Source organism: Prionailurus viverrinus, chromosome B1 (assembly GCF_022837055.1).
Source record: "Prionailurus viverrinus isolate Anna chromosome B1, UM_Priviv_1.0, whole genome shotgun sequence".
NCBI lineage: Eukaryota > Metazoa > Chordata > Mammalia > Carnivora > Felidae > Prionailurus > Prionailurus viverrinus.
Window position 1 is genome coordinate 136,601,747 of NC_062564.1, and position 13,662 is coordinate 136,615,408.

A 13,662-nucleotide genomic window follows, 5' to 3' on the forward strand; every position below is an offset into this window, starting at 1 on the left:
ATCAGGGACTAGACTCTTTAAAAATTAAACTTCCTACCAGTTATTTTTTTTGCATACTTCTATCCAGCCATTTTACTGTATCTTTATTAATTCTCATGAGACCTCTTTTAATACAAACATAAATTCCATAATTGTACACTAATTATTAAAATGTTAACAATATCTATTATGCATGGCTAAAAGTAAATGTCAATTATTTTTATCAAACTTTTCCTGCAAGTTGGGTTTACAGCAGCAAACACCCCCACTAAATCAATTAGCCAGCATGCATTAAGGAGACAGAGTTCTTCAACATCGTTTATATTCTCTGCTTTTCTCAAAGCCACCACTTGTCCCAGCACCTGTGTCCCTGTGTCCCCCATAAGGCAGAACAGCTGTTAGAAACTGCCAAACACAACAGCACAACAGCGGGTCTCAAATCTAGCTGTACGTCAGAATTAACGGGGAGTCCACTGACGGGATAGGGCTGGGACATATATTTTGTATAAGCAACGCGGACAATTCTATTTTTCTTTTTTTTTTTTAAGATGTATGTATGTATGTATTTACATATTTTTAAAGTTTTTTTTTTTAATGTTTGTTTATTTTTGAGAGAGAGTGACAGAGCATGAGCAGGAGAGGGGCAGAGAGAGAGGGAGACACAGAATCTGAAGCAGGCTCCAGGCTCTGAGCTGTCAGCAAAGAGCCCAACACAAGGCTCAAACTCATGAACTACAAGATTATGACCTAAGTTGGACGCTTAACTGACTGAGTCACCCAGGCGCCCCTACTTATTTACTTAAGAGGGAGGGTGTGGGTAGAGGGAGAGAGAGAGAATCTTAAGCAGGCTCTACACCCAACAGGGAGCCTGTTGTAGGGCTTGATCTCAAAACCCTGAGATCATGACCTGAGCTGAAATCAAGAGTTGAACACTTAACCAATGGAGTCACTCAGGCACCCCTCTCCCCAGGTAATTCTGATATGAGGCCATGATGAGAACTACTGGAGTACAGAATTGGCTCTGTTTAATGGGTTTCAATAAATACATTATTAGCATTTTGTGGTTCAATTTTTTTAGGTTCAAAATAGATTGATAAATTTGCCACCATTTTCAAAATATAAATAAAATAAACATCTCAGTAAAACTCACAATGAATCCAAACACGACTGTGGAAAAGAAACCGCCAATGAATCCTTCCCAAGTCTTTTTAGGAGACAACTAAAAAAGGCCAAATAAAATTAAAAAGTTACTACACTCACAAAACACACAAATACATATGGCAAATTGTTTTCAGTGAATTCCCACAATACCTTATACATCTCTCCGTACTTTTTTCTTGATGGAATGGCTTTGCAAACCTTTTTCCTTCATTCCATGATCCCGATTTATTTGTACAAATTTCTCTAGTAATATCTAACACATTTTAGACCCTCAAACTGTGAATATATGTTTCTGTATAAATAACCTCGATTTATTTTTTTCTCTCCCAAAGAATTATGAACTCTATATTGAAATCATCGTCCCATGACTTTTATGCTTATATAAACCCCCACAATAGGGTGGTTCTTGCAGTAAGGGTGAGATATAGTCATTCCAAGTACATATGGTCTGTATTGACCTACTACTGACAAAAAATAGAAGAATGAGTATAACAAAACACAGACATTGCAGCACATGAGATTTTCATATATTCTCAAAAATGCCATGCATTCAACAGACCTCTTCCTGAAATGGCAAAACACTCCAGATACAGTATTTGCTCCACAAGTATTCACATATCCTTCTCCCTTGGGTCACAATCTATGTCTGTCTCCATGAAGAAAGGAACATGTTGTGCTTCTAATAATAGATACTGTTTCAGATTCCGGCTATTGTTTCTCAGTCAATGGGGCATTCAGGCAGAGAAATCTGGAGGAAAGTTTGGAAATCAGTGATGCAGGGGCAGGAGGAAAAGATTTGGGAGTGCACAGCTCTAACTGCCTGAGGTGCCCTATATGATAAGGACTGATGTATGGGGAGATCACTGATGGCCTCTGTGATGACTCTTTCAGTGGATGGGTGGGGACAGAAGCCAAATAAATATCAGACAGAAGTTTCTGCAGACAGAAACAGGTGACAGGCTAATCTACATGATCTCTTTATAGACCTTTTGTCCTAATGATGTTCATAAAACCCAAAGCCAAAGTGTTGACAGAAATGGTTTCTTGACAAATCTGATAACAATTCTTCCACAGAGACAATTTCCTAGGATGATTCAGTATTACTGTCATGAAGTAGTTGACTCAAATTCAAAAGTGCCTGTTGATTATTTTAAAGATGACTTCTCAAATTAAATTGACCTATATAAAACTGATTTAGGGGTTAACTTGCTTAATCACACATGGGTATATTATACAACTAATCCAGCCTGGTAAATTCACTAGAAATCTGTGTCCAAAATCAAACAGTAAGATTCCTCTACAACCATAACAGCCTCTCTGAAGGCTTTCTAAGCCAAAAACTTACCTGGTACAGAAGTCTTGAATATTTAATCACTTGCTCTGATGCTGCAGCAGCTTTAGAAACTTTTAAAAATATATATATACCTTGCTTGCTGTATCCCTCCCTATAGCTCAGCCTGATGCTGTATGCTGCTGGACTCTTACATGGGGAAGAACTTATGGAAGACTTTTAAAGGACAGGCACATCCATGTGTTCCTCTGGGAACACTTAAGCTACTCTTGTATCATACTTAACAAACAGGTTTTGTATCTGCACAATTGTCCCAGTCCCTCCAAACTGCCTTCATACAGTAACATCAAAATAGCCAACCAAAATATTCCTGGGGATATTATTAAAGACTTTGCATAATACATGAATGGGGAGAACCCTATCTAAAGCCCCAACACAAAAAGTTTGTTTAAAGGTAATCAGTTCTAATAAAAGGTCTATTTTTCCATGAGGAATCAGTTTGTTTCTTTCTTCCCCAAAATGAGCACTGTATAATTCATTAATTCATTTCTTTCTTTGCCTCCACTGAATGTAAGCAGAACCAAATCTAAGGCAAAACAACATGGTCTTTTCACATGTATTTTCCTTTCCCTTATCTTAACCTTTCCTTATTACATGCATTATCAGTATTTTATTGTAGGGCCTCAAATTTTTTCAAAATAAGCTTGGGTGTAAAAGTCTTACAAGTGGACAGGACTATGGGAAGGTGATGAAGTGTACACTTTTAAAAAAAATTTGGTAAAGGAGGTGATAGAGGAGACAGTGACAGAGGAGAGCAGAGTCTAGGAAAGGCTTGTTTGTAGGGTTGCTGGGGAATGAAGAAAGAAGAATTGCACTATAGCTAACAGAAAGAAACCAGCAGAAAGATGAAATGAGCCTTCTTCACAAGACAGAGGACAAATGATGGAGTCAGGTCCTTACTGAGGAGCTAACAGGTTGTCTAAGAATCCACATGGAATCACTGGGAAACATGACTCACTGCCTCTACACTATGGCTGTTAAGCACAGCTAAGGAAAATCAAAGCACCTCAGAAATAAAAATGTGCAACAGCACCAAATTGTTGGAGATCTTCTCCAGTGGCTAATCTTTAAGGTTATGGTAATGGCTTGCTTGTGATGTTGTTCCATTACCTTAATTAATGGAGTCCTCCCAAAAAAAAATCCAAAAAGGTAAGCAGTTATGTCATTGCAAATAACACTTGATATTGGAACAAGGAACCTTAAAAAAAATCAGAAAAAAGTCCATATGATTAAGTGGCAAACATTTATATAGGTTTATGACTCATATTGAACCAATCCAATAGCCCTTTGGATTATATTGCAGCCTCATCCAGAACATAACACTTGCCAAAACATTAGTAGAAACAATAAGTATCAAGTAAATTTTCCCACTAAGCAATTCAGCAGAGCAAAATCTATAAATAAACTAACATACCAGGAGAATATTGCTAAGGAAAATATTAAATAATCAATTTAATTTTAATATTAAGCAATCCATTTCTATAGCTATAAACTTTCAAATTTTACTTTTATGAGGAACAAGTTATAAATAGAACAAAGAATTTAAAAAGCAGTCTTTCAAAATGGAAATAAGTCATCTGTTTAGACACAGTATAATCTTCATAAATTTATACCAAGCTCTTAATAAAAATTCTTTTTCAGGAATAATTATCAATTTCAATTCTATCTTAGCCTATAGTTACATTAAACCCTACTAATTGTACAGAACCTACTAATTTCAGTAACTGCTCCCCATCAATTAAAAGTCTGCATATGGAAGACAATCTTTGTTATACACACACCTCAGTATAAACAAATTAAAACACAGAGCTGTGAAGGGTTTTATTTTGACAAAACCTATCACCTCTAAAAGATTTTAATTAATGGACTTAAAAGAACGCAGGGAAAATATGGTCAGATTTCTTAAAGCATAAGTTTTTCTCCACTCTGATTTTTAAGTAATAACTTTCGTAATTTTAAACAAAAATGCTTTCTGAATCTGCAAGGCACTGCTATGTAGCAAGTAACTCCATCTGAAATCTGGACACCTACTCCTGTGTAAAGGCAGAGTAAAACCTACCCAACTTTCACCCAGAGAAAATACATTGCCAGCATTCTGTTTGCTGACAAGCAAACATTCATGTACTTTTTGCATTCCACAAAAATAATATACTCTTTTTAAAGTCTATGTGTGCTTTGTAAAAAGGCACACTAAGGTGCAGTAACACCCGAAAATGTTAATTAATTGTGGGAGCTTTTAGGAAGACTTCCTGCATTTTATTTGGAACCCGAATAAGAAGGGTTTTCAAGTTGTTAACAAAGCATTTGTCTTCAGGTGTCAAATGGTAAGCAAAACTCAGGAAGACATTTTAATGAAATAGAGCAACAACAGAGAGCACATTTTAGTAGAAATCTGAAAGACACTGTCCAATGTGAAAGAGCTTTAAAAAGGCTAGGATATAAATACAAAGCAGCATAACACTGTCCCCTTACCATATCATGCCTTCAAACAGATTTTGGATGACAAGATGTGACTGGGTAACTGTTATCAGTAAAGTGACATGAGTCCACGCGAACTGTTAATAGCCCAAGAACAAAACAATTAGTGAACACAACTCATCAGTGCAGCCCTGGAGCAATAGCAATTTTGAAACACAAGTTTCTAGCATGACTTTCAGTCAAATTTTAAAAGGTAGGGTCATACAGAATAAATGCTGTTAGTAAATTATATTCATTTTGGTTCCTACTGGAACCTTAAAACCATGAAGACATTTAACAAAGTAATCTTAATTCATACACAAATAGAAAGCTAACAGTATTGATACACTACTAAATTTAAAAACATATACAAAATATACAATAATCTTGAGTCATTAGTTAAAATGATAATGAGAAAGTTATGGTGGTTGTTTCAGAATTTAGAGAGAAACATTTTCCTTGGCATTCTGCAGTTATTAAAAATGCTAAAAATGATTTTTCTTTCAGAATTCACTATGGTAGCTTTTTCCCATTAGGAGTTATTTCTGACTTCAAATAACTCAAACCAGCAGGGACCAATTACCCTTAAGTGCCAGCTCTTCATTCTCGAAAACTGGTCTTTACAGCACTATTCAATGACAGTATTTGATTTCAGATTTTCAAAGACTTGTGTGTCTCATCAAGTCCATCTAGCCTGAGAAATGTCACTTTAGTAATTTTTAGCATCATCAGTATGAGGACAATATGAATGAAAAAAACTAATGTTTCTATATGTTTGTCTTACAATTTTGATTAGAATTTATAAAATGTTGATAATTCTTAATATTTTGATTTATTCATAACTTATTTCCCATTTTGGCAAATAATATATTAGTTGTTTTGTTTTGTTTTTTATCTGTATAAAAGATCCAATTCTTTTTATCCTGGTTTCTTCAAAACGTGTATTTAATTTTTTTCAGTAGGCACCATTTATATTTTCATAGCACATTCTATTATTTCTAACTTGTCTTGATGATTTCTAGATTCTTATGGAGAATTTTAATCTCCTCTCAAGATCCCCAGAAATTAGAAATGTAAGAAATTCTAGCTTCCCAGTGAAGATGCTCAATAGAATGTCTTAATGGAGAAAAGCAAAGGATAAAGAATAGGAAATATATCCAAATCCAAAATAAGCCTAACACATAAATTCACAGATTTAAATACCATTGTAAATGTAAATTTTGTAAAATGTAAATTTTGCATTTTACAATCTTATAATTGGCCAGCTTTTAAGAAAATAAGTTCATAATGCACAGTGATAAATTTCATTAAACACTGAACATACTTCAATGATACAGTGCAAAAAAAACACCTTAGGGCAAAAAGAATTATGCAATCAACTGTGTGACTAACCACAACTACCAAGAAAATATATGTTCTGTTCTCTTTATGCTCAGGCTAACAACAAATAAACATAGATACTTTCTCTAGAAAAACATGGTATGTGTTTTCCTTACTAACTGTTCAGGAGACTATGAACATGCTTCAAATATTTGATTTTCATTTTATAGGCTTTGAAAATATTCAAAGAAAGAGTTTGGGAAACTTTGAAAACAGTTAAAATTTTTAAACCTTCAAAAACTTTACAACTTAAACCTTGTGTATTTAATAGTCAACCAAAACTGAAATGCCCCCACGTTAGGCAAAACACCAACTAGCAGATTAGATCTACTCACTACAGAAAAAAAAAAATTAAAGGTGAGTGTTTTTATTATATACAGTAACTACAGAATAATAGTTAATACAGACCATATAAAACTGCAGACGATAATGTTTCTTCACCAAGCTCAGCACAAACATGCAGAAACCTGTTCAAGAACAAAACACATGCGCTTGTGCAATTTGTTACAAAATGTAAGATTCACCAGCTCAAATAAGCCAATTTTCTGAACCACTTCTAGATATAGTTTAGCACTTACTCATAGGTCACCTCTCCTACTCATATTAAGCATTTTATTTTTTTTATTTTTATTTTTATTTTTTTAGGTAGGTTTCATGTCCAGTTTGGAGCCCAATGTGGGGCTTGAACTAAATGAAGGCCCTGAGCTCAATACCTGAGCTGAGATCAGGAGTCCGACACATAACCTACTGAGCCATCCAGGTGCCCCTTATAATAAGCATTTTAAATAAAAGCTTCTTGAGTGAAATGATCTTGTATTCTCCAAAATGCCTACTATATTCCATGATATAAATTCAATAAACATCCCCTGCATTAAGAGAATTAGTCTCTTGCAAATATGTGAACATGAAAAAACAGATCTTGAATTTCAGCTGAATAAAAGTTATCTGCGTAGAGAGAAACAAAGTTACCTCCAAGGGAAAACCTATAAGGCTATCAGCTGATTTTTCAGCCAGAACTTTGCAGGCCAGAAGGGAGTGGCATGACATATTCAACGTGCTGAAAGGAAAAATCATACAACCAAGAATACTCTATCTGGCAAGTATATCATTTAAATTTAAAGAAATGATAAAGAGTCTCCCAAACAGAAGATAAAAGAGTCTTACAAGAAGTATTAAAGGGGCCTCCTTAAGTAGAAAAGAAATTACCATAAGTAAACATAAGAAAATTATGAATAAAAAGATGTAAAATATGATCACATACATATAATACATGGGGGGGAGTAAAAAAAAAAGGAAAAGAAAAGGTGTTTGTTTCTTTTTCTGTTGTTTTTTTTTTAAAAATGTGTTTGAGGGGCGCCTGGGTGGCACAGTCGGTTAAGCGTCCGACTTCAGCCAGGTCACGATCTCACGGTCCGTGAGTTCGAGCCCCGCGTCAGGCTCTGGGCTGATGGCCTGGAGCCTGTTTCCGATTCTGTGTCTCCCTCTCTCTCTGCCCCTCCCCTGTTCATGCTCTGTCTCTCTCTGTCCCAAAAATAAATAAAAAATGTTGAAAAAAAAATTAAAAAAAAAAAAAAAGAATGTGTTTGAACTTAAATGACCATTAAATTAATGTAGACTGCTACTTAGAATGTTATATATGAATCTCATGATAACCACAAACCTAAGATCTGTAATCAACACAGTAAACAAAGAGAAAGAAAGTCAAACATAAGACTATTGAAACGTATCAATCACAAAGAAGGAGAGCAAGAAGGAATAGAGAAGAAATACAAAAACAGCCAGAAAACAAGTAATAAAATGGCAATATCTATCAACAATTATTTTAAATGTAAATGGCCTAAATGTTCCAATCAAAAGACATAGGATGACAGAATGTATAAAGAAAAGAGGCCCCTCTGTGTGCTGCTTACAAGCAATTCACCTCAGATCTAAAGATACATATGGGGGAGGTGCCTGGGTAGCTCAGTCATTTAAGCATCCGACTCTTGATTTAGGCTCAGGTCATGATCTTCTGGTTTGCAGGATCAAGATCCATGTCAGAGTCTGTGCTGACAGTGCAGAGCCTGCTTGGGACTCTCTCTCCCTCTCTGTCTGCTTCACCCCCACTCATTCTCTCTCAAAATAAATAAACATAAAAAAAAAAATAAAGACACATACAGACTGAAAGGGAAGAGATGAGAAAACATCTACCATGCAAACATAAGTGGGGAAAAAAAAAAGCCAGCATAGCAATACTTATATCAAACAAAGTAGACTTTAAAACAAGGAATAACAAGAGACAGAGAAGGGCATTATATAATGATAAAGGGGTCAATCCAACATGAGGATATACCAATTATAAACATCTATACACCTAACACTGGAGCACCTAAAGCAAATATTAATGGACACAAAGGGAAAAACTGATGGTAATTCAATAATATTGAAGGACTTTAACACACCAGTTACATCAATGGATAGATCATCCAGGCAGAAAATCAACAAAGTAAACAGTGCCTTTGAACGACACATGGGACCAGATAGACATAAGAGATACATACAGAACATTCCATCTAAAAACAACAGAATACACATTCTTTTTAAGTGCACTTGGAACCTCTCCAGAATAGAGCACATATTAGGCCACAAAACAAACCTCAATAAATTTAAGAAGACTGAGACCATGTATCTTTTCCAATCACAATGGTATGAAACTAGAAGTAAATCACAAGGAAAAAATGGAAACACCACAAACATATGGAGGCTAAACAATATGATCCTAACAACTAATGGGCCAAAGGAAATCAAAGAAGAAATTTAAAAAAAATACATGGAGACAAATGAAAATGAAAACACAATGATCCAAAATGTTTGGAACACAGTGAAAGTAGTTCTAAGAGGAAAATACATAGTGATAAGGGGCTACCTCAAGAAAGAAGAAAGCTCAAATAAATAACCTAACCTTCACCTAAAGGAACTAGAAGAAGAACAAGCAAAGCCCAAGGTGAGTAGGAAAAAAGGAAACAATAAAGAGCAGAGCAGAAATAAGTGACATAGAGACTAAAAACCACAGTAGAAAAAAAAGTCAGTGAAACCAAGAACTGGTTCTTTGAAAAAATAAACAATATTAAGATACATCCTTAGCCAGACTCATAAAGAAAAAAAAGAGAAAAGACCCAAATACATAAATCAGAAACAAGAGAGGAGTAACAGCTAAAACTAGAGAAACACGAAGGATTATAAGAGAATACTATGAAAAATTATATGCCAACGAATAAGACAATCTAGAAGAAATGGATAGATGAAATGGATAAATTTCTAGAAATACACAATCTTCTAAAACTAAACAGGAAGTGGGGTGCCTGGGTGGCGCAGTCGGTTGAGCGTCCGACTTCAGCCAGGTCACGATCTCGCGGTCCGGGAGTTCGAGCCCCGCGTCGGGCTCTGGGCTGATGGCTCAGAGCCTGGAGCCTGTTTCCGATTCTGTGTCTCCCTCTCTCTCTGCCCCTCCCCCGTTCATGCTCTGTCTCTGTCTCAAAAATAAATAAACGTTAAAAAAAAAAATTTTTTTAAATAAAAAAAATTAAAAAAATATATAAAACTAAACAGGAAGAAATAGAAAATCCAAAGAAACTGATTATAAGAAATTGAATCACTAGTAAAAAACTACCAAAAAATTAAAGTTCTGGACTAGACAGACTCACATTCAGAAAACATTTAATACCTATTCTCCTCAAACTATCTCAAAAAATAGAAGAAAAATGTCCAAATATATTCTACAAAGCCAGCATTTGTAAAGAACTTCTACAACTCAACACCAAACACAAACACCTTACACAAAAATCAGACAAAGACATCACACAAAAAAACCAAAAACTACAGGCCAACCTTCCTGAACACAGATGCAAAAATCCCCAATAAAATATTAGCAAACCACATACAACAACAATACATTATAAAGATTCACCAGGATCAAGGGGGATTTATTACAGAAATGCAAGGATGGTTCAATATTAACTAATCAACCAACAAGATATACACCATCATCAATAAAATGAAGGACAAAAATCATATGATCATCTCAATAGTTGCAAAGCATTTGACAAAACCCAACATCCATTAATGATAAAGTCTCAACAAAGTAGGGTTAGAGTATGTATGTGTACACACACACACACACACACACACACACACACACACACACACACACACACCCTACAGCTAACATCACACTCAATGGGGAAAAACTGTGAGTTTTTCCTCTAAGATCACAAACAAGACAAGGATGTCCATGCTCCCCACTTTTATTCAACATGGTACTGGAAGTCCAAGCCACAGCAATCAGACAAGAAAAAGAAAGAAGAGGCATCCATATTGGTTAAGAGGTTAAACGGGGATCAAGACATGATACTATATACAGGAGATCCTAAAGACCCCACCCAAATACTACCAGAAGTAATAAATGAATTCAGTAAAGTTACAGGATATTAAATTAATGCCTAGAAATCAATAGTGTTTCTGTCCACCAATAATGAAGTAGCAGAAAAAGAAATTAAGAAAACAAGACCATTTACAGTTGCACCAGAAAGAATAAAATACCTAGAAATAAATTTAACCAAAGATGTGAAAGACCTGTACTCTGAAAATTATAACCACTGATGAAAATAATTGAAGATAACATAAACAAATGTAAAGATATTCCATGCTCATGGATCATAATAATTCATATTGTTAAAATGTCCATATTACCCCAATCAATCTACAGATTCAATGCAATTCCTAACAAAATACCAAAATACCAAGCATTCTTCGCAGAACTGGAACAAATAGTACTAAAATTTGTATGGAACCTCAAAAGACCCCAAATAGCCAAAGTAATCTTGAGGGGGGAAAAAAAGGCTGGAGGTATCATACTCCCAGGTTTCAAGATATACTATACAAAGCTGCAGTAATCAAAACGGTATAGTACTGACACAAAAACAGACATATAGATCAATGGAACAGAATAGGGACACCAGAAATAAATTCCTGATTATATGGTCAATTAATCTATGACAAAGGAAGCAAACATATAAAATGGGAAAAAGATAGTCTCTTCAATAAACAGATCTGGGAAAAATTGGACATGCAAACATACAAAAGAATCTAGACCATTTCTTAACACCATACACAAAAATAAACTCAAAATGGATTTAAGACCTAAATGTGAGACCTGAAATCATTAAAATCCTAGAAGAAAGCACAGGCAGTAACTTCTCTGACATCAGCCATAGCAATATTTTTCTAGATGTGTCTCCTAAGGCAAGGGAAACAAAAGCAAAAGTAAACTACTGGGACTACCAAATAAAAAGCTTTTGTACAGCAAAGGAAACCATCAGCAATATAAAAGGAGACCTACTGAATGGGAAAAGATATTTGCAAATGATTTATCCAATAAAGGGTTAGTATCCAAAATATATAAAGAACTTCTACAACTCAACACCAAAAGAACACAAACAATCCAATTAAAAAAATTCAGGACCTGAACAGACATTTTTCTAACACACTGAAAAAGTGCTCAACGTAACTAATAATCGGGGAAATGCAAATCAAAACCACAACAAGCTATCGCCTCATACCCATTAGAATGGCTCAAATTAAAAAGACAAGAAATAACAAGCACTGGCAAGGATATGGAGAAAAAGAAACCCTCATACACTGTTGATTGGAGTATAAATTGTTACAGCCACTGTCTAAAACAGTATGAAGGTTCCTCAAAAAATTAAAAATAGGAATATCACATGAATCAAAAATTCCACTAATGGGTATTTACCCAAAGGAAAGAAAGAAACTAATTTGAAAAGATACATGCACCCTATGTTTATGGCAGCATTATTTACAATAGCCAAGACATGGAAGGAACGTAAGTGTCCATCAATAGACAGGTTAGGAATATGTGGCAATGTGGCTATATACGTGTGTACACACACACACACACACACACACACACACACAGAGGAATATTACTCGGCCATAAAAAGGACGAGCTCTTCCCACTGCAACAACATGGATAGACCTAGAGTATTATGGTAAGTGAAATAAGTCAGAGGAAGACAAATGCCATATAATTATATTCATATGTGGAATCTAACAACAACAAATGAGTAAATAAGCAAAAACCCAGAATCTGACCTACAAATACAGAAAATAAATTGACAGTTAATAGAAGGAAGGTGGTGGGAGAATGGGCAAAGTGTGTGAAGGTGGGTGGGAGATATAGGCTTCCACTCATGGCATGAGTAAGTCACAGGAATAAAAGGCACAGCATAAGAAATACAGTCAGTGATATTGTAATAGCATTGTATGGTGACAAATGGTAGCTATACTTGTGGTGAGCATAGCATAGGATATAAACTTATCAAATCACTTTGTTGTACACCTGAAACTAATATAATATTGTGTGTCAACTATATTAAAAAAACACAAAATATGAAAAAAAAAACGTACTTGCTTTATCAGTCCATCAGGTGTATGTACAGAATGTTGTAATCTCTACATAAGACCAAAAATTAATACTAATTATATGGCAGCTAACATCTACTGAACACTTATTATGTTTCAGGCTCTCATTTAAGCATTTTACAAATATCACCTCATTTAATGCTTCTAACATCCTTATGATGGTAAGTATCTATTATTATCTTCATTTTATGTATGAAGAAAAATGCACAAAGGACTTTATTAACTGAAAATCACAGGGCTACAAAACAGTTAAACCCTCAGATCCTATGGACTCTGAAGAGCCATGTGGCTCCATAAATCCTTATTAGTAAGATTCAGGTTAAGAATGACTTGATACTTCTCAGAACCATATTATAACTGTAGTAAAACATAATATTCTTAATAATTTAAAGATTTACAAGCAGCAAATGTGTTTGGGTTTATGTTTATATCCCACAAATTTATTACAATAACATTTTACTAAATAAAAATTATACCTAATTCAGTGAAATAATCATATACAAAATAAGGAGACGCAACGGGAAGCACTTTTTGCCTAAGATATCAGTAAACTTCTAAAGAGAAATATTCCTTTACAGAAGTAGATATTGCAAATACATAAATTAAGTTTAACTTCAGTTAAGTGCCATCCATGCATTCTATTCTACGATATCCTTACTGTGAGTTCCCCAAGATAGAAAACGAATTGTCAGGTAATCTATCCCATATGAAATAAACACTAGCTTTCATATATCTAAGTTATATTTACCAAGGCCATTCTACCTACTAGAGCAACCAAGGTGGATACTACACTGACCAGAGTAAATAATCAACCAGCAGCTTCCTTTAGCTATTTTTTGAAAGCTAATTCAAAA

The 13,662-nt window shown here is 34.8% G+C and overlaps 1 protein-coding gene across 1 annotated transcript in view; it reads right to left on the minus strand.

Moving 5' to 3' along the window:
• CDS1 (CDP-diacylglycerol synthase 1) overlaps positions 1-13,662 on the minus strand; it is a 72,089-nt gene that overhangs the window by 12,488 nt on the left and 45,939 nt on the right. The window contains exons 6-9 of the mRNA XM_047856831.1: positions 6,737-6,795; positions 4,964-5,046; positions 3,602-3,689; positions 1,130-1,198 (exon numbers count right to left, since the gene is read on the minus strand). Of these exons, the coding sequence (XP_047712787.1) occupies positions 1,130-1,198; positions 3,602-3,689; positions 4,964-5,046; positions 6,737-6,795 (299 nt within the window). The remainder of the gene's footprint in view (positions 1-1,129; positions 1,199-3,601; positions 3,690-4,963; positions 5,047-6,736; positions 6,796-13,662) is intronic.